Source organism: Zeugodacus cucurbitae, chromosome 6 (genome assembly GCF_028554725.1).
Source record: "Zeugodacus cucurbitae isolate PBARC_wt_2022May chromosome 6, idZeuCucr1.2, whole genome shotgun sequence".
Classification (NCBI taxonomy): Eukaryota; Metazoa; Arthropoda; class Insecta; order Diptera; family Tephritidae; genus Zeugodacus; species Zeugodacus cucurbitae.
In genome coordinates, this window is record NC_071671.1 from 6,211,642 (window position 1) to 6,236,929 (window position 25,288).

Consider the following 25,288-nt stretch of genomic DNA (forward strand, 5'->3'; position numbering starts at 1 on the left):
ATAATCTAATAATTAATTTCTAAAGTCATTGAAAAATCCAACTAAAAATCTACATAAATAATTAAAAAGAGCATAAAATTTGAAAAGCTGAAAAGTGCACGAGAAAAAACACACAAAAAAAAGTATTATCAACCATCCGTCCAGAATGAAATGTCAAAGGTCATGCGCTACTACGACAATAATGTTACAGAGCGCAAAAGGAAGTGAGCGAATTTGAGGCAGCGGGTAAAGAGAGTACAAACTCAGAAAAGAAAGGAGCAAGCAAATTGGAATAGCATTAAAAGGAAGAGCGCATATAAAAACAAAACACAGTGAAGCAACAATTGTGCAGAAAACGAGGAAGAAAAGAAACGAATAATTTGAGAGAAAAAATCGAAGAAGAGCGTAGTGTAATAAAAGTAATCAAGAGAGTGAGCGTAAGGACTTTTGATTGTTTGGGAAGCAAAACAATAAACAAAACAATACGTATTTACTACACAACACAACACACACTAACGAATACTTTTTGTATATACGAGTTTATTCGGCGCGAAAATAAAATCCAACACAAACGGAACACACAACCTCGCCTCGCATACAAATAACGCTACACCCACTATATGTATCACCCACAAGTTAACGCGTAATCATTCAGTCTGGGTTTCGTTAAACGTAAAAGTTCCTCTGCGGAGAGTATCGCCTTTGCGTCGGTCGGTGAGTGTAACTACGGTGGGGCTGGGGCTGCGGCAGGTCCTTCGACTTCATCGTCCTGCTACGCAACGGGTCGGCGAAAAAGTAGCGCCAACGTTGCTGAGGAGGAGGCGACACGCCGTCAGAATCGTATACGCGAACGTGAACGGCAGGCGGAGGCACGTCGTCGTCGACGTGACACAATGTCCTTTCGCAATGTGTATCGTGCGCTGCGTATGCGTTTAAGCAGTAAGCGAATTCCACTTTTCTAACACACGTTTTAGTAACATAAATATGAATTTAAAGTTGTTATTTTGAATGGTCCCTTTAGATCACAAATCCAAATCCTTGGGATTTGTTATACCAAGTTTTTATTGTATCATATTCCTTGCCAATTGGTTTTTGCTTGGTTTGGATTGAGGTTTTAGATTGTCCTGTTTTGTTTTGATCCCCCTAGAGTTGTATATTAGTTAAGTATGGTTTGCTGTTAGTTTAATGTGCTTCCCTCCGGAACTACGTTACATTACTTTACTATACTCTGTTTAGCGTATTATTGTGCATACTTCGATGAGTTTTGCGGAGATTAATATTATTTTCTTTATTCATCGTTGCATTTTCTTTATCTGAAGTCATTTATTTGTGTTCTTGAACTATCCAAGTATTGGTGCACTGGGTCTTAAGAGATCTTTGCCATAAAAACTTGAGTCCCAATGTTCTTAAATGATTCTTGACGTTTGCGAATAATTAAAACCAAATATCATTATATGTATATGTTTTGAATTTGAGTCGTCTTTCGAAAATAGATTTAGTCTCCAGTGATATCACGGACCTGAATGAAATCAATAAAAGGTTAAGTTTTCAAAGAAGAAAAAGTCGGCATAGTAATGGTTAGTTTGGTCACTGCGGAATCGCGGGGAATTGTAAGGCTGATGAGCTTGCAAGGTCAGAAACGATGGACCCACTATTAGAAGCATGGAATCATGTAGGAGCACCATTGAATAAAGAAGCACCACCAACAATCTTACCGGATGCTAGCTGTAGAAGCTGCATGGAGAAGGATGAGGTGGAATGTCCCGCCTTTGCGAGATCAAGAAAGAGATTTCTTGGATCTCACTTCTTAAAACAGGCTCGCGAAATAGCGAATATAGAAGTTAAAAATCTCTGTAGATTTGTAGTAGGTTCAGGGCGCTTTGTCGACTCCTAATTGTTAATCTAGGGGGAACCAGGCTTCACAAAGGACTATATTTTAAAGTCTACATGTGTTTTTCCCTTTGGGAAACAGCCTTACAACCTAACCTTACAACCTTTTTTCATTTAGCTGCTTTTTCGGAAAACTCGGAAGGATACTATAATCGAGATCTTAACCCAACCTATATCTTAAAACAATTGAGATAGGTAGATAATATGACCTTAGATTAATAATACTTCGAGTTCTAGTACTCTCTTCTCGAAATCTGGACACCTTTTCAATACAGAAAAAATAATTCCTTTAAAGATGACGGGTAGCTTGCTGGTATTCTCGAGTTGTTCCACTAACCACCATAAATCTATTTTTCTGTGTCTTATCTTATTAATCTTAGTTGGGCAGTTGGGACTAACTTAGGATCACATTGAGCCTAATGATGACTTAAGGGCGACCTCTTGCGGTCAAGTATAATTACAACCTCAACTTTCAACCAACTAACTAATCTTAGTTGATGAATTTGAAACCCACAGAAAATTGAGTACGATTAATACCCTTGAAAACGGCATTTAGACTGCAAGTCTAACCCTTTTAATAATGACGAATCCGCGTTTTGCCACTCAGTTACCACAAATTGCATTTTCATTTGCTGAAGGTGATTTCTGACCGCTAGCGATAGCAGGGAGAAACAGATTGTAATACCAGTAACAACGGAAATTTTAAAACCCTGCAAAAAGATTTGAAAAGGTCATTATAGTGAGGATAACAAACGAAGCATAACCGCCAAACGCTGCAAGGCGAACTTTTAATGGACTTCCTGCGGACAAACGCTGGCTTTGAAGGACATGCGATGTTTAAGTAGAATATACAGCTAACTGTAATTTGTACTATTCTTAAACACAAAATGAGTGGGAATGACGGTGATAAGTGCACAAAAGCGCATAGTCTTTCAGCAAAGAATGCATAAAGTGCACGCTCAGTTGGTTGAGGGAGGAGGCGGAAGTTGCATGCAGTGTGCTTACTCAACGCTTGCGGTTATGTCAGTTGGTAGAGGAATTTTGTGGTTTTGAAATTTGTATGAAGCATATGCACTTTAAGTATGATTTCTTCTCAACATTTTATGTAAATACAAATTTAAGTTACAGAAATTCGCCAAAAATGTGCACTTACACAGAAAATAAATACAATTTCTTAAATTTCTTCAAAGTTAATCACATAACCTCAAAAAATTTCCGCTTCGATACGCTCCAAGTTCATAACAGATGTGAGTTTCCATTTGCATATCCATGAAAGCAGAAATTTTTCGGTAAATTTAGTTAAGATTTTAATAGACGTATGCCTATACATATATGCTATCCTTGGTGGTATGTACTATATGTGTATGTTTTCCAGTCATAAATCTTTCGGGCAATAAAACACTTTGAAAAATATACAACTGCTATGTATAGAATTCATTTAGTTGCCATTGTGTGCTCAACATACTCGTATGCCTTGTGAAAGTTCATAAATCTCAGCGTCGAGATTTGGCCGCACCTTCTTGCTGCGAAGCTGCCAGCGCCATGATTTTTGTAGAAAATATAATATTTTTTAATTGTTTTGGTTCACATAATATTAATCAATATAAAATAATGAGATAATCTTTATAAAAAAAATATGCAGCAAGTATATGAAAGAAAAATATCCAGTTTATACTAGTTAATATAGAAAAATAACCAAAAATTAAATTATAACCGCCCAAATGTTCTTAATCGATAGAGAATTTTATTTTATTCACATAACTTTTCTATTTATGCTTTCATATTAGTTCAATATTAGCTGTCTTCAATACGCCAAACAGTAGAGAGTTGCGAATCGAACACATTATACCAGTTTTCAAACATACTGACAGCACTGAAATAGAAAGGTTGGAAATTACATATCTTGGTTCGCACTGAATTAAGTTTTTGCCAGAAAAATATATGTATATTTCAGTTCGATACTTTCAAATTCCTTTGAACTTGAATTTAACTCAAACTTGATTACGAGCATAAAAATGGCGTATCAATGAACGTTCTTATAAATTTTAATAAAAACAAAACGTTAATTTCGGTACCGAAGCTAATATACCCTTCACAGGTGCATTTCTTTTAGTAACTATGTGTTTAAGCAAATCTAAAGACGTAAATAATAGTAAGTAAAAAAAGAAAACATTTTACTAATTCTTTTTAGCCGGGTTGTTTGCTAGAAAGATTAAGGTTATATAGTTAACCGATCTGAACAATTTCTTCGGAGATTATATTATTACCTTAAGCAGTAATCCATGTCAAATTTCGTGAAGATACCACGTCAAATGCGAAAATTTTCCATACAAGCCATTGATTCCGATCGTTCGGTTTGTATGGCAGCTATATGCTATAGTGAACCGATCTGAACTATTTTTTCGGAGATTAAATTATTTCTATGAGCAATAACTCACACCAAATTTCGTAAAGATATGTGGTAAAATGCGGAAGTTTTCCATACAAGCCCTTGATTCTGATCGTTCAGTTTGTGTGGCAGCTATATGATATAGTGGTCCGATATCGGCAGTTCCGACAAATGAGCAGCTTCTTGAAGAGAAAATAACATCTGCAAAATTTCAAAACGATATCTTAAAAACTGAAGGACTAGTTCGTATATATACAGACAGACAGACGGACATGGCTAAATCGACTCAGTTCAACATACTTATCACTTATATATATTCTTTATAGGGCCTCCGACGCTTCCTTCTGGATGTTACAAACTTCGTGACAAACTTAATATACCCTGTTCATGGTATAAAAATAATGCTCGCTTAATCACAAATTGTCTTTATTTATATGTTACTTCAAATAATCGCTTTCTAAATTTATGTCAGTGTTGCCATATTTATTATTGCTATTTTATTGATAACGATTTCTATAGAAATTTATGTACCAAATAGTTCATTAAAATTGTATTAAAAATATATTGAAATTATATTTTTATTAATAAATTTAAAAAATTCCCTAATATTTATAATATTTTCTTTTCATATTTTCGTAAGTTTTAATTATTTATTTTACCAATTATTCTAATTTTTTTCCACAGACGATGAGGACCTCACTTCAACAGCGGCTGCGGCCGATGATACGGATAGACGAATAATATTTTTGAATCGACCGCAAATACAGAAGTTTTGCAACAATCACATATCAACTGCGAAATATAGGTGAGATCGAAAATTATTAAAAGATTAAATTCAGAGGAACTCAAAACAAAATTCAAGAAATGTCAAAATTCTTTTTGTAAAATTTGAACTATTTTGTGGTAGACACCTTTTAGATACATGAAATTGAGTATTTAATTTATAAAAATATTAAAATATGATTTTTGCGTTTGCGATTTTTTGGAGAGTAGTGAATCGAACAAACAACAGAATCAAAAAAACCTTAAACATTAAAATAGAGATAGAATAGTAAGCTATGCTGTTATGAACACTTTATTGAGATATTCAAGTACTCTACTATTTTAAATCCTGTCTATATTATATTTATATATATATATTTCTTAACTTAATTCTTTGACTCGCTTAAATTTAGCGAGTATGGAAGTGGCGAATAGAAGATGTCTATTTTTTTCTAACTTAACCTCGTAATTATTCAATTTTAACAACTTGTCAAACAACTCAATAGTTCTAAAGTAATTAATTACATAAATTTACAAACTAAGGTGTTACAAATGTGCGATGATTTACAAAAATAGAAGAAAACAAATAACTTATATCACCTTGATTTCTAATGAGCGCACATGGCACACCTAACTTTTGATTTGAAAACCAACTGCCAGTGACCTCAGTGCCTACTTCCCATATTTTAAATAACTTATTAATAGTTCAGCAATGAACTTGTGTGAACTCTATGGGTATTTATTGATTTAGAGTATTTTCTGCTACGCATCACAGGTGCTACATGACGTATGAGTAACTAATAAACTTGTTTTAGCGAGTAGGCATAGAAAAACACGATTTTTTTTGGATTGTGTTAACATAAATGTTATAAATAATTAAAATAAATTTATTTTATTATAAATTATAAAAAATAATATATTTTTAATAATTAATTAAATATAAACTTAAATAATATAATTTCTCTCTCTTCCTCTATTTTTCTCTCTGCAGTTTTATAAGCTTTTTACCATCGTTCCTTTTTGAACAATTTAGACGTTATTCAAATTGTTTTTTCCTATTAATTGCATTATTACAACAAATTCCTGATGTCTCACCGACGGGTCGCTATACAACACTGGTACCGTTAATATTTATTTTATCCGTGAGCGGTATTAAAGAGATCGTCGAAGATATTGTGAGTAAATCTTAAATAAAAATCTGTCATACAAGATTAACTTTTTTTTTGGAATACAGAAACGTCATCGTGCAGATAATGAAATCAATCATCGTATGGTGGAGGTGTTACGAGACGGCGCTTGGACTTCGGTGCGATGGCGTGATCTCGGTGTTGGGGATATTGTAAAAATACCCAATAATATATTCTTTCCCGCTGATATACTGTTATTGTCGTCGAGGTGAGTGTTTCATGATAATTTAGTCTAAGGAGTCTTATTGAAGGTCGAAACTAAACTATGTGGATGTAGGATGACTTTAGCATAATTAAAGTTTACTTTATGAAATTCTGCAATGTTCTAGAATCCTGTCAAGAATCATTGCCCAAAAGTGTTATGAAAATCCTCCATCAGAGTTTTGATTAACCTTGCTGCTTATCTTCTCACATATTTAGCTCATTTCGTACTCACTCACTCTCTCTCTTATTTCCATTATTTCTTTTTATCACAGTGAACCACAAGCGATGTGTTTCATTGAAACAGCAAATTTAGATGGTGAAACCAATCTGAAGATCCGTCAGGGTGTGCCAGCAACGGCGAAATGCCTGGAAACCAAAGATCTGCTGCAGCTGGACGGCACCGTCGAATGCGAGCTGCCAAATCGACATTTGTACGAATTCAATGGCGTACTCAAGGAGAATAATAAGCCGTAAGTTTCTTCTTTTTTTTGAATACTCACTATATAAATGAATAACTATTTCTTCGTCTCTCTCACCAGCACCGTTGCTCTCGGTCCCGATCAGATATTGCAACGCGGCGCCGTTTTACGCAACACCGCCTGGATATTCGGCGTTGTCGTCTACACCGGACACGATACGAAACTTATGAAAAACTCTACCTCAGCGCCATTAAAACGCTCAACCGTCGACACTGTGACGAATACACAGATCTTAATGTTATTCGTTATATTGGTCGTTTTATCGTTGACCAGTGCGATATTGAACTTTTTCTGGACGCGCGATTATGCGAAAATCTTTTGGTATTTGGGCATAAGTGGTGAGTCCCCAAACTCATTATAATATATGTATTTAAGGGGTTTAGGTTACTTTAGGGCCCTCAAAAAAGATCGAATTTTCAGAATTTATACTGAGAGTGAGAGAAAGGGACTCGAATACCTCTAACTCAATTTTTATTAAACATTTTGATTAAAAATGGCGGATACTAGGTCAATCTTCGAAATCATCTCCTTCAAGAGGGTTTCTACTATTCAACATTTCGATAGAAAATGGCTTCGGAATCATCTATTTTAAGAAGGTTTCTACGACCGCTTCAAAATTACAGCGGATTGGATATAACTATTCTACAGTTGAATATCGTTTTGAGGACCCTAAAGTGTAGTTTTTTTAAACCCTAGACTAGACCTAGCTTTTGGGTGCAATATTTTTTAATTTTAAACTATTTTTTATACTTTCAGAGGACATTAAAAGTAAAAACGTTGGCTATAATTTATTGACATTCTTTATTCTCTACAATAATCTTATACCGATATCCTTACAAGTGACTCTGGAGTTAGTACGTTTTCTACAGGTGGGTTGATCCGCAACTCTTTTACCTTGAATGTTAAAAAAAATATTTTTAAATAAGTTTTGATCTCTCTTTCCAGGCCATCTTCATAAATTTCGATATACACATGTACTATGCCGAAACGGATACGCCGGCAATGGCACGCACCTCCAACCTCAACGAAGAGTTGGGTATGGTGAAGTATATATTTTCCGATAAGACCGGCACGCTGACGCGCAATGTTATGGTGTTTAAGAAGTGCTCAGTGGCGCGTTATATGTACGAACCGGGTAATACGCCCGAGGACTCGACTATTGTGCAGGTCAGTTTTTCGCTTTAGACACTCTTTTCTCATAAACTATAACCAAAACCGTTCTCCATAGAATTTGCTTGGCAATCACAACACCGCGCCCATCATCAAGGAATTCCTCACATTACTCGCCGTCTGTCACACTGTCATACCGGAGAAGTTCGATGACGGCTCGATCATCTATCACGCCGCCAGTCCCGATGAGCGCGCCATCATCGAAGGTGCACGCATGTTCGGTTTCATCTTCGAATCACGTACACCACATTATGTAGAGATCAATGCGCTCGGTACTATTGAACGCTATGAAATACTCAATGTGCTCGAGTTTACGTCGACGCGCAAGCGCATGTCGGTAATTGTGCGGGCGCCCACCGGTGAGATTAAACTCTATTGTAAAGGTGCCGATACAGTGATCTATGAACGTCTCTCACCTGATGGCCAAATGTATCGTGATGCCACGTTGCATCATTTGGAAGAGTTTGCTTCGGAGGGTTTACGTACCTTATGCTGTGCCGTTTCGGTAATACCCGAGGATGTGTATAACGAGTGGAAGGAGACGTATCATAAGGCGTCGACGGCATTGCAGTATCGTGAGCGTAAAGTGGAGGATGCCTCCAATTTGATTGAGAACAATCTGATATTATTGGGTGCGACAGCTATTGAGGATAAGTTGCAAGAGGGTGTGCCAGAGACGATAGCCTCACTGCTGGAGGCGGGCATTTATATTTGGGTGCTAACTGGCGATAAGCAGGAGACAGCGATCAATATCGGCTACTCATGCAAACTGATTTCACACTCAATGGATATTATTATACTCAATGAGGGTAGTTTGGATGTAAGTTGGAGCGAAAAAATAGTTCAAAGAAATAGAAGAAGAAACAGTTACTATATTATATTTGTTAGCCATTCCTTATTGTTTCAATGAGACTATAAATATTCTTCTATTTTTTGACAGGCCACACGTGATATTATACACCGCCATGTGGACGAGCTGAAGAGCACTGACATGAAAGAGTGCAATGTAGCGCTTGTGATCGATGGCCAGACATTGAAGTATGCTTTAAGCTGTGATCTGAAGCAGGAATTTCTAGAACTCTGCTTGGTGTGTCGTGTGGTGATCTGCTGTCGCGTCTCACCAATGCAAAAGGCGGAGGTAAGTGTGGCTCTAGCATATAGATTTTTCTACATTGTCAAGTGCCTTACACATTTCCCATCATCTAATTTATATCCCTGATCCTTTCTACAGATCGTCGAGTCCGTTACACAAGCCACCGGCGCCGTAACACTCGCTATCGGTGATGGCGCCAACGATGTGGCTATGATACAGAAATCCCACGTAGGTGTTGGTATTTCGGGCGTTGAAGGGCTGCAGGCAGCTTGCGCCTCCGACTATTCGATAGCACAATTTCGTTATTTGAAACGTTTGTTGTTGGTGCATGGCGCTTGGAATTATAGTCGCATCACGAAATTGATACTCTACAGTTTCTATAAGAATGTATGCTTGTATGTGATTGAATTGTGGTTTGCCATCTATTCGGGTTGGTCGGGTCAGATTTTATTCGAACGTTGGACTATCGGTTTATATAATGTTATGTTTACCGCTTTGCCACCATTCGCTTTGGGGCTCTTCGATAAAGTTTGTTCGGCAGAGACGATGCTTAAATATCCGCAGTTGTATAAACCATCACAGGATGCGAAACTCTTCAATGTCAAAGTGTTTTGGGTGTGGATATTCAATGCGCTTTCGCATTCGGTATCGCTCTTCTGGCTGCCGATGCTGATGACGACGATGTCGGTGTGGCCCGATGGCAAAACGAGTGATTATCTCTTTTTGGGCAATATTGTGTACACGGTGAGTGGCTTATTCATTCTCAAATTTAACTATTATTTAACAATATTACTCGTTTAATAGTATGTCGTCGTCACGGTTTGTCTGAAGGCCGGCCTTATCACCAACTCATGGACGTGGATGACACACGCCTCAATTTGGGGTTCAATAGCTATGTGGTTCTTGTTCATGGTGATCTACAGCAACTTCTGGCCCACCATTATGTTGGCGCCAATCTTTTTAGGCATGGATCGCATGGTGTTCTCAACTGTCGTTTTCTGGTTGGGTCTCTTGCTCATACCCATAACGACGCTTTTGCCCGATATTCTATTCACAATGTAAGTTTAATTGTTGTTTGTGTGGCTATTTGTAATTTTCTAATATTTTTTTAAATTTTTTCTTAAAACAGTGTGCACAATACGGTATTCAAATCGCTAACGGAAGCCGTACGTGAATCAGAGATACGCCGTTATGATCCTGAAAATGTGATACGAGAGTCGAAAACATCGTAAGTAGCGCAAAAAAAACATATTTATTTAAATTGTGATATTAAATTGGTTCATATAAACTCTACTTTTTTGGCAAGAAAATGTGTGGCTTGTGAACGGTTGAGATTTTTCTGTAAATGAGTTGAGGTTAATATTTTTATTTTTTAAAAAATGTATTATTATTTTTTAATTATAAAATTAATAATATTTTTATTTTTAAAGAAATTCACATGCGATCTCAGACATATTTTTATTTTTTATTTTTTTTTTTTCAAATAATTTAAAAACTGGAGCAATATTTTAATATCCCTAAAAAGCAATTCAAATATATACCATAGTCCTTTTTTTATTAATTTTTAGTCGTAATCTCTCTCCCGCAAGCCACACATTGCTTCCCTTTCGGCAGTTACCAAATAGATATACTGTCGTTCAGCGTTTTTTGCTTTTTGTTGGGTTTGCTCCGAAACCTCACTAAAAATTTAATTTTGAATTGTTAAGTAAACTAGTGGACACCAAATTTTATTTGAGATGAAAAAAAAAATATTCTAAACAAAAAAAAAAATTTAGAAATTGTAGTAAAAGTAGTGTCACTTTTTTTGTTTTTACGCAAATATAAGAGGCGTAAATAGTTTTGAAAAACTGCAATTTTCCTATACACTTTTCTTTACAATATATTTTAATTTTTGTGTCTCAAAAACAATATTTGTAGGTTTTTAAATATTATGCAACGATTTTCTAAATCACCCAACATTTAAATTATAAAAATATTAGTAGTAATAGTATTTTAATATAAATTTAAATTATGTAAAATATTTATTTAATTTTCGTGAACGTTCGTGTTTCGTTACAATTGTTTTGTGATGTATTTGGAAAGTGTTAGTTTTTTTTTTATATGAAAAAATATCCCCTAACAAAATTGTGTTTGTTGTATATTTGTGTATGACCCTTGCTTGTTAGTTGAGTATTTTTGGCTTGAAATCGTTCCTTGAAAATTGTTTTTTACGCTTTATTCAGTTTTTGTTATGTGCATATTGAATGATACCACAGTTATTGCAATTTTCTGAACACCTGCCCGCTTTATTTGCACTGTCTTACACAATTATTAATTATTTTTTTTTTTGCTTCAAGAAGAATTTTGTATTTGATTTTTTTCATTAATGATGGTGCTGAGTGAATTCATATTAATATTCATATATAAAATAGAAATAATAAATTGTTGAGTGGGATTTTTTTGGGTAAAACACAACTGGAAGTCGAAAAAAAAAAGTTTTGAATATAATAATATTAATAAAAATAAAAAAAATATTATAACAAATAAAAATAAAAAAATAACCTACAAATTATTTGAAGTGGAAAAAGTAATAAAATAATATAAAAATTAAAAATTAAAAAACAAATTAAGATTTAATAAAAAGGACATAAAAATATTTTTTTTTTTAATATATTTAAGTAATATATAGAATAAAATATTTTTTAATTAAACAAATTAACCCTTATTAAATATTTGAAAAATATTTATAATTATTATTTCTTAAAAATATCTAATATTATTACAAGCTAATCTCTAACTTCTTAAGACATCATCATATAAATTTGGTGCTAGTAACTAAATCATCCGTAGTTTATTATTTTCTAAAAAAAACATAAATATTGAAATGTCATTAACCTACAAATATTGCTTTAAAATACACACACACAGCTCATAGAAAAGCACACATACTTAAGTGAAAATTGATTAATTTTAATATTTAAGTATTACAAGTACTAAAAACTTTATGAAAGCTTTATGTGAGAGCTTTTGAGATGAATTCTCAAATCAAGCAAATTAAAGAATTAAAGAAAATTGTAACAAGAAACGTACATAAACCCGAATCTGTGAGATGATTTTAGACAAAGAAAAGAAATAAAGTTAAACCCGATTGGATTATAGAAAAGCTTCGAATAAAAGCTCATAAGCTTCGAATAAAAGCTAATAAAAGCTAAAGAGTGAGCTTAAAGCTTTTGGGGCGCTTTATTTGTTGAATATAATTAAGTGTTATATATACTAAAAAATTTATAAAAGCTTTATGTAAGAGCTTTCCAGCTGAAATATTAAAACAAATTATAAAATCAAAGAAAAGACCAACAAGAAACATCCCTGAGTGTATTTTAGACTGAAAAAAGAAATCCGAAACTCTGATTGGATTTTAGACGGAGAAAAGCTTCAAATAAAGCTCATAAGGTTTTTCGCAGTGAGCTTAAAGCTTTTTAGGCCCTTCAATTGTTGAATAATAATGCTAAATACTACGAAACGCTTGATGAAACAACTAGACATGACACAAAATTATTAATTTTGTAATTTTAATTATAAATTAACAACAATTGTAGAGTTGTATATAACATGTAAAGGTAGAGAGCTAATTATTTTGTATATAAACATAAAGTTCAATATATGTATGTTTGAAATGCAAATAAATAGTAGAAGACAATGTTCAACTTAAATTATATTTAAATTATAATTTAAAACACACAAATTCTGATAAATTATGTAAATATTATCTTTATTTTAAATTTATTTTATAAATTAAATTAATTTTTTTACTATTAAAGTACTAGCTATCGAAACATGCGCTTTCCTAAACAATCTCGTCTTCAATCTTTCCAAAGAATGCAAGTTCGTGTATAATTGAAAAAACGCAAAGTGATACAAATGAAATTAAAGGCAGAGAACTTGGTAAAAAAGAAAAACAGAAGTTAATGAAAAAACAAAAGAAAAAGAAAATCAATTGTTGGATTGGAGCCATTGAAAAGATATTTTTCTGGTCACATATTGTTACACGGACCTTCCTTTATATCAAAGTTTATTTTTATTGCACTGAAAATGTTTTTTACCAAATTGTTTTGTAAAATATGCTATGTATTTATCTTTCATTTTATAATCTGTTTAAGAAAAATGTATGATGTGGTTTTTTATTGAAAGAAATCTGAAGTTTATGTTGTTTATGAAACAAAGAAAATGTGAAGATTTGTATGGAAATAGAAGTCAGTTTTAATTGTTGATTAAGACGTAATAGCGTTTCAGACAGCCAAATTAATTGATCAATTAAAATTTTTATTGAAATACCCTTTTTTGTCTTTTATACTGCCGGCTACTCGATAATCGATCAGCTGTTATAAATTTTAGTTTTTGCTTTTCATAAGAAGTTGGTAAGTTTCAGCAGCTGATTAATACTTTTAACAGCAGCATCTACCGTAGCTTTTTTTTATCAAAAAATGCAGCCAATCACAGACAAACGTATATCATACGTCTTTGACGCAGAGTTAAATTTGATTTTCAAGTCGTTTAAAATTCAATTCAAAATAAATGCAGATTTTATTTTGTATGGTCAATCGATCTTAATAAGCATTTTAATCGAGCAGAGGCCGGTTAATTGATCAATTAGCTCCTGTCTAAAAACGCTATAAGGGATTTCCTTTGCTATTTATAGCTTATATAGTCATTAAATTAGCAAACATATACATTTACCAGATGGCAACGGTGGATATAATATTTAACATTGCAAATTCCATTTACTCACCTTGCTAATGTAAATAATAAAATATTTTTTTTTTGTTTATTTTTATAAACAAAATTTATTTTTGAAAATAATTTATGCACATTTAACATTCTTAAATGCTTGACTGCACTAATTTTTAGCTGGTGTATATTTATATTACGAATTTCTTAAAATTTATTTGTTTAAAAACTATTTTTTAGTAAAATATAGCCAATAAATATTATTGCATTAAAATGTATTAATATAATTATAATAAAATATAAAAAAAATAAATGTTTTAAATTTAATTTATTTATTAAAAAAATATTACAATACCTGCTCAACACCTTTTAGAGTGTAAAATTTGTTATTATTAATTTTTTTGTAAAAAAAAAATATTTTTAATTAATTAAAAATTAAAAAATTAATTATATTTAATTAATTATTTTTTTTATTATTTCTTTATTATTTTTGTTGTAAAAAATTTTCTTAAACAACTGTAAGCTTCTTTATAGCTCAGATAGCAATACAATACACAATCTACTTAGCTCTAAATTTCTTCAGTTTTCATAAAAATATATATTAAATATTTTATATTGTTTTAGTTTTATAATTAAACAAATGGATAAAAATATAACAAACACAATTTTGTTAAAAATTACTGCGATTAGTGTTAAAGAGTTATGAAAAAATGATATGTTAAAGAACTATAGAAAAAATATTATATTATACTCGTATAATTTGGTGTTAGTTGAGAGAACGTAGTCAATGTTTGTATGTATTAATTTCACGAAATAAATGTAAATAAATATTTTTTGTAAACTACTACTATATTAACTAACGGTAAAAATACTATACTGTTTTGATATGTGCGACTGTCCGCCAAACTAATGCCTGCTACTCCTCTACAAACTAGTGTAGTGTAATATTATATTTTACGGATTTTAGTTTACCACGAAGTATTATAATATATAAGCAGTATATACATATGTATGTATATATTATATATAAATTGTTGTAAATTTATTTGTCACTCATTTTTCTTTTCTTTTATTTCCCCACTTTTGTACGCTTCCCTCCCACCAACGCGTTTGTTTGTGTGTGTTTACGAAATGCTAACAAAAAATATTTAAAAAAATTAAATTTAAATTTGAAAAAAAAAATATTAAAAATAAAAAATAATGTCAAACTTCATAAAATTAACCGTAACATACCAAAAACAACGGTAAATCAACAAATTATAATAACGCCATCAAATAGCTTGTCGGTCACCGGCACCTCTTGGCGTCGCATAACCTCTGTGGAGGCATTTCGACGTCGTCCAAATCATAATGAAACCTCTCAAGAACAACAACAAAAGCAACAAACTGCTGCACAATTGCAGGAACACAATTATCACAACAAAAATGGCAATGGTACCAACAATAAAGTGCCGACAAATCGTAGCTCCATAATTACTGTGGAGAACCTGGAAGCCGACGATGAGCAGCAGTGGAAGCGCGGTGATGCGCCGTTATCTGCTACGACAACAATGACCACACTGCATATTTAAGGCGCTGCAGGGGAGTTAATAAAAAAAGGGAAGTGGCGCAATTGAATACAACAACGAACCAAAAATATCGCTAGTTATAGAGAGAGACGTGAAAAATGTTTTGAAATATTTTTTTTTTAATTTTTTTTTAATTTTTTTTATTTTTAATATATTTTTTTTTATTAAACTGTTAATATTGTCTGTTACTTACCAAATAGTCGAGAAAAAGAAAATGTTGCCAATATATGTATGTTTTAGCGTGTAATTTTTAATATTTGTGATTAGATAAATGTATACCAAATAGTCGTAGGTAATTATAACCCCAAAAAAATGTACGTAAAAATATGTAGCATTGAGTATGTACTTAAAAAATGTTTAAAATTACAAAAGAAAAAACATTAACTTGTTTGTTTATGAGTATTCATACTAGGTGTGTTCAAAAAATAACGGGAATTTTCGTTGTTTGAAAAAAATATTTATTCCATCATCTACATTGATATTGGCGTCTTCAAGATAGTACACATTCGATACTATGCACCTATACCAGCGTTTCTTGCAATCGTCGTAACACTTTTCAAACTCGATTTTTGGGATAACCTTTAGCTCTTTCAGCAATGAATATCATACTTCCGGAGCTCGTATATCAACAAAATAAAATAAAGTAAAATAAAAAAAAATTAAAATAAAAACGTTGACTCCGAAACAGTGAAATTTTAGAATTCCCATTATTTTTTGAACATACCTTGTATATTGCTATATGTAAACGAGTTAATTTATGTATATCTCAAATTAAATTTTTTTTATGAATATATCTGTAAGAGTGCTGTATCAAATATTTTGTATGTATATACCTTTACAAACACATATGTACCTATAATAAATGCATTAATTTACTTCAAAGCTGAAAACTAATGTCAGACACTGTACGATTATTTTGAATTCTGGGCATAAAATAGATTTTTTTTTTAAATCACGTTAAGATCATATATTTGATATTAAATTATATTAAAGCTACTATATACATATGCCACATTTCTTATATAGCTCATATATTTAAACGGAATCAAAATACATGCGTCGAAACAAATCTGCTCTGATGCCGTCCTTAACTCTAATAAACTAATGCAGATGAAAACTAATTAAAAAAGCATTAAATAAAATAAATAAATTTTATTTTTGTACTTTTTTTTAATAAAATATTTTTAAAATATTTTGTTAGCCAACTCAAATGAAATGAAAAAAAAAAATTTTAAATTTTCGACTCAACAGCCAGAAAGATATAAATGATAACATTACTTGATTATTTTCATTACCTTTTCAAATAAAATATTTATGTTAATCTGACAGCTAGTATAACTTGCTAAACTACAAACATTTTTTTCAGTTTGCATAAATATTTGTATATTTATCTATAATTTCATTATTTATACGATTTTTATTTTTTTTATACTACAATATAATACCAATTTCTTTCTATACAAGTTCGCATAAACGGGTATTTTTTTATTTAATCGTAAATTATTAGTAATGACAAACGTATTTTGTAAATATTTTTTCTATAATACTATATTAAAAAAAAAATAATTGATAATTCACGATAAGAAAGAAACATTGAATGCAATTACTTTAATCTGCATCAATAAAATAAAAATATTTATGAGTTTGGGATTCAAGAATTTTATCAATTTACTTGTATATTATCAGAGTACATATAGAAAATATGCGCAAAATATAAGCCAACATGCTGTTATATATTAGGTCTACAACTTTGCTTCCGCCGTTTTTTTTTTTTTTTTTGTAAATTTAAGGCTTTTTGTATAAAAACGGTTACAAATATGTTATTCAAAATATTGGCCGTCGCTAGCTACTACTTTTGACCATCTTTCTGGCAGCATGCGTATTGCGTGTAAATGTCGAGAATTCGGCTCAAAAAGTGACATTTTTTCAGTTGAGAATAAGTTTGGGATGCAAACAGATCTCTACAAATATTTTGTTGGGTTAATGTTGACACAAATGTCCAAGACCGATATAACACGATTTAATCGATTTAATCGACCAGTGCTTGACCCTAGAGACATCTATTGGAAAACGGCGGAAGCATAGTTGTAGACCGAGTTGCTCAGTGTATTTTCTAAAATTTCTGTTTCTTAAATTATAGCAATAAAAATAAAAATTACTTGTATAAGTATGCTATAGTATCTGGGAAATATGTAATCAAAACTCAAAGAAATATCATTTTTAAATATAAATATGTATAAAATAAAATCCACTATATCTGCACACATATATACTTACCATATAAACCAGTAGTTACCAACTGAACATAACTGTGATAGTTTAAATATGTTTTGTAGCAGGTATCATTATTAAAAAAAGAGAAAAGCTGTACTAAAAAGTATTCAGAATAAATATTGAAATTGCAGTTAAGTCAGATTAACTTGATTTACTAAAAGAATATAAACATATATATAAATATATGAAGAACTCAATTTTTCAACAAATTCGAAAATTATAAATAATTTATACCGTACATAAATTGCTTCGTAATCACAATAATTTATCAAATCTTTATATAATATTTGATGTTATTTGATAGATTTGCATAACCTAAAAAGTAATTATACATTTGAGAAAATATTCTTACCTGTGTTCATTTCGTTGTTTTAAAAAGAAATTATAAGTACAATATTGAAATTCAGTTTATTTCATGTTTTGGTGTACAAATTTTAGTTTTTTCAACCCACCATATTTTTATATAACTCACCATACTTGCATATATAATATATATATATATATTTACATAAGTAAAATGTAACAAAAAAGCAATAAGTTGAAGTAGCTGAAGTAGAATTGTGGTAATAAAGGTATTTCGATTTATTCCAAGTAGTATATTCGAGACTCGAAGTGACTTATATGTTTTATTTTAGGAATTCATTAGATTTCAAGTTACAGACAACATTGAAAAATAGTTTAAGAATATGACCACAATTTTTTCAAAAATTGAAATACCTACCTTTGCTCAAGACGACTTAAACTATTTTATCATTTTTTATAATTTTTATATATTTTTTTTATAAATCATTTGCTCCTACAACGTAATTTTCGTCCTCATTGTTTTGCTCAATCTGTAAAAATATCACCGAATATGATTATGTAATAAAAGTATAAAAAATAAAAAAATATACATGAATTACTATCTAAATATTGTAAAAAGTAACAATTTAAACTATACAATAAAGTCATAGGGTTGTGCAGAAACGCAAAATAATAAAAAGTTGAGTAGAAAAATAGTGTTGTATGTGCTAAGTGTTGTAAAGATATATATGTAGTCATTGAAAATTTTGTAAATGAGATTTATTTTATAAAGAAAAATATGAAAATTATTATTTTTGGAATATTTTAAGGTATATAATTGTCTTAATTAAGTATTAATGACTTCATTAAAACCAGTTTAAAACTATGTACTCTAAAACCAAGTAAAATATACATAAAATATTAAAAAAAAAAACTAGCCTGTCTTACTCGCAACTAAATTCAATACTTAAATGAAAAAATTAAATAAAAATAATGTTATTTGTGGTAAGCTGTTAAAATAGCTTAAGTCGACTTACCTTGGTATCAACTATTTTGGTTATTATGAAAAAATTAAACGAGGCTCGTCATTGTGTTTAACCTTAAACAATAATTAAGAATATGAGTTTCAATTGGCTTTACATTAGCACTAAAGCATCTAATAATATTTTCACTGCAAATAAAAAAAGCTATCTTCATTGAAGTCAACTTAAGCTATTTTAAAGATTACCAAAGTTATGCAGTTTTCCAAAACGTCTTCTTTAAATATTTAAAAAAAAATATTTAAATTAATTAACATACAAACACACATGAATACATACATATTGCATGACATATTGCAACGACTTGCATATTTACAATGCTTCTAATTAAAGGCAATCAATTCTAATCAAGTCTTCTCAGTTGAGGTCAGCCACATACATATACAACTACATACATTTATGGCTGACACTTAACTTTTGCTCATAAAATACATATAGTATTTACAAATGTTGTATGCATTCAATCAAAATTATACAAATGCGACCGTCTATATATACAAAGGCAGTAATTTGTAACAGAAAGTTATGACATCTAGCAATAAGTACTAATTATATTCTATTTACTTACTACTATATACAATGAGAAATATATATATATATTTTATACAAATCTATTGCTTAAGCTACATATATCTCATGTATTCCATTTTGTACTAAATACTTAAGTAAAGTAGCTTAAGCGAACTAATGTGTTTTTTGAAGTTTCAAGGTAAATTTACTCAAATAAGTAATAATGTACTTAAAAATCATTAATGTACCTAATTGATTTTTTATAAATATGAAATATGTGTATTATTATATATGCTGTAATTGTTTATGTTTAACTGAACTCAGTTCTTAATTAATGTAACGAAATCTGTACCTCATTACTTTATGAAATAACAATATTTTTTATATATATTTTATTGATTTTTTATTAATATAAATGTTAATGAGTTTGCTCAATTAATATATAATAAGATTTTTTAAATGTTAATAAACTTATTTCGCTATGGAATATGTGACAAAACATATGTGTGTGTATTTTTAGAAAAATTTTGAGGCAAAAGTATAAAAAATATGTAAATTATGATTAATTCAAAATTTAAATAAAATTAAAAAATAATAAAAGAAAATTTAATTATTAAATAATTAATTAATAATAAAATAAAAAATAAAGGAAAAAGGAAAAAAAAGTGTATAAAAATAATTTCAAATTGAAAACTTTAATAATAAATATAAATAAGAAAATCAAATTAATAATAAATATATATAAAAAAAATAAACAAACTAAAAAATTAAGAGTATAGCAATAATTGAATGCAAAGATATATAAATAAAAATTAATAATGATAAAAATAGTGTTTTATAAAATTTTAAAAACAAAAATTAAATTAAATTAATAATAAATAGAAATTCAAAAAATAAAAATTAATAAGTTAATTATAAAATATAAAAATTATAAAATTAATAAATTAATTAATAAAATATTTTTAACTGAAAAAATATTGATAATAAAAATAGTGTTATAAAATTTTTAAAGTCATCTTTAATGGAAAAATATATTATATTATCTCAAATAAAAATATCTTAATTATTTATATAATTTAAACTGCAAAAATACATAATATAATTTTAAGGTTATGATTAATTCAAAATTTAAATAAAATTAAAAAATAATAAAAGAAAATTTAATTATTAAATAATTAATTAATAATAAAATAAAAAATAAAGGAAAAAGGAAAAAAAAGTGTATAAAAATAATTTCAAATTGAAAACTTTAATAATAAATATAAATAAGAAAATCAAATTAATAATAAATATATATAAAAAAAATAAACAAACTAAAAAATTAAGAGTATAGCAATAATTGAATGCAAAGATATATAAATAAAAATTAATAATGATAAAAATAGTGTTTTATAAAATTTTAAAAACAAAAATTAAATTAAATTAATAATAAATAGAAATTCAAAAAATAAAAATTAATAAGTTAATTATAAAATATAAAAATTATAAAATTAATAAATTAATTAATAAAATATTTTTAACTGAAAAAATATTGATAATAAAAATAGTGTTATAAAATTTTTAAAGTCATCTTTAATGGAAAAATATATTATATTATCTCAAATAAAAATATCTTAATTATTTATATAATTTAAACTGCAAAAATACATAATATAATTTTAAGGTTATGATTAATTCAAAATTTAAATAAAATTAAAAAATAATAAAAGAAAATTTAATTATTAAATAATTAATTAATAATAAAATAAAAAATAAAGGAAAAAGGAAAAAAAGTGTATAAAAATAATTTTAAATGGAAAACTTTAATAACAAATACAAATAAAAAAATCAAATTAATAATATATATATATATAAAAAATAAAAAATTAAGAGTATAGCATTAATTAAATGAAAATATATATATATATATAAATGAATAATGATAAAAATAGTGTTTTATAAAATTTAAAAAACAAAAAATAAATTAAATTAATAATAAATAGAAATTCAAAAAATAAAAATTAATAAGTAATAATATTTTTAACTGAAAAAATATAGATAATAAAAATAGTGTTAGAAAATTTTTAAAGTCATCTTTAACGGAAAAATATATAAATTAAATTTATAAATACAACAATATTAAAAAAAACTAATTAAAAATAAAATCTCAAATAAAAATATCTTAATTATTTATATAATTTAAACTGCAGAAGTACATAATATAATTTTAAGGTTATTTTCTTTGAAAGACAATGCTGAACTTCGCAAAATAATAATTTAATAAATATTATTTCAAAGGCCGCGAATTTTTCTATAATAAAATAACATTTTTTACATAAAATATTGTATTAATATTTTTAATTTCTTGCACTGCATGCTTATAACGATATTAAAAATGTTAATTGTCTGCAAATATTTTGTGTGTTTTGATAAAAAAAAAAAAATTAGAAAATTTATTTAAAAAATTTTATTTTTTTTTTGAAATTTATTGGACATCTGTCACTGGCACTAAATATTATTCTGCATAATGCGCAAATTCACACTTTGTTGTTATGTCTTGACGCACAGTGTAAAAAATTAAATAAAAAAATAACTAACTGTTTTAATTTGTATTTTTAATGGAATTAATTCACTCAGTTACTTATTATACTATAAATACTTGTTTTTGATACTTTCCCATGTAAATGCATGTTTTCCCCCCTTAAGAGATTTTTCATTTTATTATATTGTAATTAAATTATTTATTTATAAATTTTTTGCAAAAAAAATATAATTAAATTGTTTGGCAGTGTTTGTATTATTATATTATAATATCTGTTTTGAAAATTTACTCACTAGAGTTGATATTTTTTAAATGCAAAAAAAATTAAACAAAAAAGAATTTATTGAATGAAATTAAATTTTTTTATTTGTTTTTATATATTCATATTTTTCGATTCAGTTATTTCACTAAACCAATTTTCATATAAAAAAAAAAATATTTTATTTACATAATTTTTAAACTTTTAAGTATTTTTACGAAAATTTTCTTTTTTAGGTAATTTAATTTTTTTTATTACATTTATTCAGTTTAGTTAGTTTCAAAAATATTCTTTTATTTTTTTGTGAATTTTTATACATATTTTTAAAAATTCTGTACAAGCATGCTTTGTTTTTGTTTGAAATATCTCGAAAAAAGTATTTGCTATTGTTTTCCAAACACGTTATGTATGTAATTTATATTATTTTGGAATGTTTAACATATTATTTATTTTATATTTTCAAAACTCCACCAACAAAAAAACAAATAACACTTATATAGTCAACATTAACACAATAAACGGCGATATTTTACAACCAAAAATTAAATACAATAATTAAAAAAAAATAATAATAAAATAAGAATTTTTAAATAAATGTATTTATCAGAATTCTTAAAAGTGGTATACAAATTTGCTCTAAGGAAACTAAACAAAATTTATTGAATTAACAATCAATACTCAAATTCCGTTTCCAGTGTTCAGCAATACTGGTACCTCATTATAAATTTTAATGTGATTAACCTCCCAAATTAAATGAAAACAAAAATTTTAGAATTAAAAAAAAAAAATTTAGAAAAAAAAAATTAATACAAAAATATAATTTTCAAAATTAAAAAAAAATATATATATAAAAATATTTTTCTTACTAAAATTAAAAAAGCAATCTAATAATTTAAAAAGTTCAAAAAAATATAATTAAAAAAATAATTTTCAAAATTAAAAAAAAAATAAAAAAAATGTTGTTTTTTTTTTTACTAAAATTAAAAAAGCAATATAATAATTTCAAACGTTCAAAAAAATATAATAGAAAATTAATACAAAAAAAAATATTTTTCAAAATTAAAAAAAAAATTAAAAAATATGTTTTTTTTTTACTAAAATTAAAAAAGCAATATAATAATTTAATAAACGATTTTTTTCCGATTTAATTTTGAGTCGAGAAATTTTAAGAGTTTAATTAAAATATTCCAAAAAATAAATTGATATTTTAAAATTAAATGCAAATAATAATCATCACTTAAAAATAATTTTCAAATATTTTGCGCATCATTGCAGCACAATGTATGCACTGGGATCAATAGTTCGGTGTAAGTAAATGAATAAAGTAAAAAAAGTAGCTAAACTAGACACACAAAACGAAATTTGTTACACACACTTCACTGCAATGGCACTCATAAATCACAAATCACAAATCACTTCTCAATAATCGCTTAGAAAACTCGCCAAAAAACCGTTAAACACACTTAAACCACTCAATAATACAATGTGCAGTACAAATATGAGAAACAGTACCATACAATTCACCAACGTCAAAACCACATATTAAACTTGCATGAATCGAATATTTAGTCGCTGGCGCGGAAAAATACACAAATTGTACAATTTTCAAATTAACCGCCACGTCGTGGAAAAATACATAAATGTGAAAATCAAAATGGTTGATAACGCAGCGTAAATTGCATTTGCAAGTTGTCAAATCAACCGACCGACCACCTACTTACTCTTGGACTGATTGATCATGAATACACGCTGTGTGGCCCACACCGAGTTGTTGGCGAGCCAGTGAACGATTGAATGAGCCGAGCGTATGATTTGAATTTGAAAATGTCACTGGTCGATGTCAATTACGTGAAAGTGCAAATAAAAACGCACAAACAATCAACAACCAGTGACACACACACACATACATTCGAACTATGCATAAAATATGCTCGTGTGGAGCAGGACTTGTGCTGCTCCCCTTTTGCGTTGTTGAGATTGAAATCTGCACTTCTACGGTCAAAACAATAATCGAGTGCACTGTGCAATCGCAGCAATTTATCGCCGAGCCAATCACAGTGAACATAAATCAATACACACGCGCATACAAACAAATAAACAAACATACATATGTATTACTGTCACATAGTTGAGATATACATTTCACCTTACATTCCGTAAACAATGAAATATATACGACTCTCACAGACACACTCCATACAAAATACATGTGAACTTACTGACAATAAACGGTGTAATTTAAAAACAAATTAGTACAGTTAGTTCTCTTGAGATTGAGCTTTTCCAAATTGCCTATCTGCGTTGTGTAGTTTTAGTAATGTAATTGCAGTAATTTGTGCGTTGATAATCATTGCTCATATTTTAGTTTGTTAGAAATATTTGATGACCGTAGATCGTAGCATAGTTTCTGGCTGAATGAGTAATATTTGTAGAGTATGGTGTAAATTGGAGTGTGACAATCGAATATGTGTAAATTATATATGTGCTGATCTAATGAAATCATAATTACTTGATATTTTTGAGGTTAGGTTGCTACCTAAACATTAGTATTTATATAACTTTCATAGTGTAATAACCAATTGAATAACTGGTTGCCCTAGATTCGGCACCAAAACTTCATAAATTCGAAAATAAATGAGAAAAAAGTATCAAATCGCCCGATTCCTCCTCGGAAGGCAATGCTAAGCCCTTGGGAGCCTATAGCAATAAGAATGTCCATCGAGCATATTCACGCTGAAGCCTTCATTTAAGTGCCAAACAAGTTCGAATAATTCTATATTAAAACTCTTATGATAACATATTACTCTAGAAAGAGTATAATCAAGTATATTATACTACAAAAAGTTGAATCGGGAATGTTACGTGTTATAAAGATCCTTCAAATCATCTGAGAATCCTTGAAAACCCTAATCAAATTTATAAAAGAAATACATTTTGAGTCCATCAGCACTTTATTCGTATATTTAAACCATTTCAC

At 28.8% G+C, this 25,288-nt stretch overlaps 1 protein-coding gene across 11 annotated transcripts in view; it reads left to right on the forward strand.

Annotated features, from left to right (window-relative positions):
* LOC105210365 (probable phospholipid-transporting ATPase IA) overlaps positions 1-25,288 on the forward strand; it is a 111,105-nt gene that overhangs the window by 79,296 nt on the left and 6,521 nt on the right. For 6 of the 11 annotated variants that reach the window (XM_054234843.1, XM_054234848.1, XM_054234839.1 and 3 more), the window contains 13 exons: positions 4,943-5,063; positions 6,012-6,195; positions 6,255-6,415; positions 6,684-6,881; positions 6,951-7,228; positions 7,647-7,759; positions 7,836-8,057; positions 8,119-8,880; positions 9,001-9,198; positions 9,292-9,897; positions 9,958-10,211; positions 10,283-10,381; positions 15,137-15,513. In XM_054234843.1, the coding sequence (XP_054090818.1) occupies positions 4,943-5,063; positions 6,012-6,195; positions 6,255-6,415; positions 6,684-6,881; positions 6,951-7,228; positions 7,647-7,759; positions 7,836-8,057; positions 8,119-8,880; positions 9,001-9,198; positions 9,292-9,897; positions 9,958-10,211; positions 10,283-10,381; positions 15,137-15,428 (3,488 nt within the window). In that variant the 3' untranslated portion in view covers positions 15,429-15,513. Of the gene's footprint in view, positions 1-140; positions 919-4,942; positions 5,064-6,011; positions 6,196-6,254; positions 6,416-6,683; positions 6,882-6,950; positions 7,229-7,646; positions 7,760-7,835; positions 8,058-8,118; positions 8,881-9,000; positions 9,199-9,291; positions 9,898-9,957; positions 10,212-10,282; positions 10,382-12,950; positions 15,081-15,136; positions 15,514-23,586; positions 23,619-25,288 lie in introns of those variants that run through there. The other 5 variants (XM_054234842.1, XM_054234840.1, XM_054234849.1 and 2 more) reach the window with 4 other exon arrangements.